The 2876-nt window shown below is 53.1% G+C and overlaps 1 protein-coding gene across 1 annotated transcript in view; it reads right to left on the bottom strand.

The window, feature by feature from the left end:
* Positions 1-368, bottom strand: part of Mvd (mevalonate diphosphate decarboxylase) — a 9317-nt gene extending 8949 nt beyond the window's left edge. Inside the window, exon 1 of the mRNA XM_008840546.2 lies at positions 214-368. Within this exon, the coding sequence (XP_008838768.1) occupies positions 214-301 (88 nt within the window). The 5' untranslated portion in view covers positions 302-368. The remainder of the gene's footprint in view (positions 1-213) is intronic.
* Positions 369-2876: the final 2508 nt, after the last annotated feature.

Here is a 2876-nt window from a genome sequence, read left to right as displayed (position 1 = left end):
GCCCTGGTGACACCCCAGCCCCGCTCCCCCATCCTGGCGGTGGTGATCCCTCCCCAGCCCCGCTCCCCCATCCTGGCCATGGTGACACCCCAGCCCCGCTCCCCAATCCTGGCGGTGGTGATCCCTCCCCAGCCACGCGCCCCGATCCTGGCCGTGGTGACACCCCAGCCCCGCGCCCCCAACCCCGGCCGCGGCGCCCGGTCCAGCACTCACAGTACTTGATGACCGCAATGTTGACCGGCGCGGTGCAGGTGACCACCACCTGGAGCTTTTCGGAGGCCATGGCCCAGGCGCTGGGCATCAGGAGCCGCGGAGCCCAGAGGGTCCCGGCGGGTGGCCACGGCCTCACGCGCTGCCACGCGATTGGCCCCTGAGGCCCCGGCTGCTCCCGCACCATCCAATCGCTGGCGGGCCGAACCCCCGCTCCACTTCTGGACCAATGGGCGGGATCGGACGATGGGCAGCCGACGCGAGGGGCGGGGTCTGCGCGTGCGCCGTGCGAGGGGGGTCTGCGCAGGCGCGGGAGGACAGCTTCAGGTGCGGACTGGCCCCTCTCCACTGTCAGGGTCGTCCCAGAGCCTCCAGCGCCCGCAGCCTGGGGTCTCCTGGGCCCACATCTGGGGTCCTCATTTGACTGCCGTGTACAGCTGCGAATGAATGTTCTGCAGCCAAGATCAGCCCACCCCAAGCTTCACATAAGCAAGAGTTTTGTTGCTTTTCACGGTTGAAATGAATTGGCACGTTTTTATACGTTTCTTTTTAAATTTATTTATTTATTTATTTTTGGTCCTTTTGAGACAGGGTGTCCCTGTAGCCCCAGCTGTCATGGAACTCACTATGCAGACCAGGCTGGCCTTGAACTCACAGAGCTCTGCCTGCCTCTGCCTCCCGAGTGCTGGGATTAAAGGTGTGCGCCACCACGCCCGGCTTAAATTTATTTATTTTATGTGTGTGTTTTGACTTGCATGTGTGAGAGTGCATCTGTATTGTGCAATGCCCACAGAGGCCAGAAGAGGGAGTCCCTGGAGTTGCAGACAGTTGTTAACCGCCCTGTGGCTCTGAACCTCTGAGCCGTTTCTCCAGCCCACATTTCTATATATATTTTTATTTCGGTTGTATTGTGGTAAAGTATGCATAGCAACAGTTTTACCACTGAACATTTACTTTTTAGGTATGCCGTTCAGTGGCATTAGTATATTCACTTGGTGCAACTATCTCCACTGTTTGCAGAATTTTCCCATCACCCCATTAAACACAACTTCCCAGTTCCCCTCTTCCCTTCTAAAATTTCATTTTTGGCTTTTGACTGGCTCAGATTTCAGAAGACAGGGGATTTTAGGATATGCAGTCTGCCACCCTGGACAGGGCCACCCATCTGTTTCCAAGGGCTCGGATGTTATCAGCCTTTCTGACATTTTGGGTTGACATTTTACACCCAATACAAGGGAACTGTCCTCCACAACCCCGACCCCTGCCCCACCCCATCAAGTTTTAAACTTGAGTGTGCGATTTCCAATTCAGCACCCAAACAGCTTCCTTGTTTGTGGTCTGGACCGGCTGTAATTTACCAACCGAACTTTGAAACTACACACAGCTTTCCGTGTGATTTGTGTAACTGTTTCTGTAGAAGAGACACCTGGAAAGTAGACGGCCCAGCCAAGCAGCTCTCTGCCTGGGGCAAGTTCGATAGCTGTTGGAACGCTGCCTTCTTGGAAGCTGGATCAATTGTTCAGAGTGTGAGCGCAGACAGGCCTTCTCCAGGCAGTGGACAGCCTGTCAGGCCGAAGGCTGACCAGGGGGTCTCACAGTTGTCTCCATGTTCCATGTCAGATGGCTCTTACTTTCCGTTTGTCTTACAATCACTTTCTGCTTCACAAAAAAGCCCCTCACAATTCTTTTTTCTTTTCCAGAGGTGCTGGTGGCTGCTCCGGAGGCTGCAGTCAGTATCTTCATGGAGCCCAGCCACTGGCAACATAGGGAGCCAGAGGGCACAGCACCTGCCCTGCTGGTGATGAGGAAGACACCCACACAGGGCTGGGTGCAAACCTGGGTTCCTGGTGCCTTTTCAGTTCTGCCGATAATAAAGGTAGTATTACAGCTACATGATGTAAAACCAATGAACACAGCCAGACACGGTGGCTAACACATAATCCCTGCACTAGGGAGGGCTGAAGCGGGATTGCCACAGTTCTAGCCAGTCTAGGTCCCTAAACAAATAAACAAACAATGCTGGGTGGCATTTGTTCAGTGAGTTCCAGGCCAGCCTGGTCTACATAGTGAGTTTGAGGCCAGCTGGGGCTACAGGGAGACCAAAAAGACCAAACCAAACAAACAAATGAAAAGCGCCAGTAAGATGGCTCATTAGGTTAAAGGCATTTGCTGCCCTGTCTGATGATCTGAGTTCATTCAATTTCTGGAACCATGTGGTAGAAAAAGACAGCTGACTCCCACTTCCATGTGTATGCTATGGAATGTGCATGACCCTCCCAGAGTAAATACATGTTATAAAAGGAGAGAGAGGGGCTGGAGAGATGGCTCAGGGGTTAAGAACACTGGTTGTTCTTGCAGAAGACCCAGGTTCGAATCCCAGCATCCACATGGCAGCTAACAACTGTCTGCAACTCCAGTCCCAGGGGATCTGACAACCTCTTCTGTCCTCCACAGGCATTGTACAACACGGGTGCACTTACCTACATGCAGGCAATACATGCATACACATAAAATAAAAAATAAAATTTTTAAAAAGAGAGAGAGAGAGAAATGGAGAGGTTAAGAGCACTGGCTGTCGAGGACCTGAGTTCAGTTCCCAGCCCCCACATGGCGGCTGACAACTGTCTGTAACTACAGTTCCAGGGGATCTAACAGCCTCTTCTGGC

Source organism: Nannospalax galili, unplaced genomic scaffold (genome assembly GCF_000622305.1).
Source record: "Nannospalax galili isolate Female #2095 unplaced genomic scaffold, S.galili_v1.0 scaffold459, whole genome shotgun sequence".
Lineage (NCBI taxonomy): Eukaryota > Metazoa > Chordata > Mammalia > Rodentia > Spalacidae > Nannospalax > Nannospalax galili.
The sequence above is the reverse complement of the archived record's forward strand: the minus strand, read 5'-3'. Positions and strand labels throughout refer to the sequence as shown.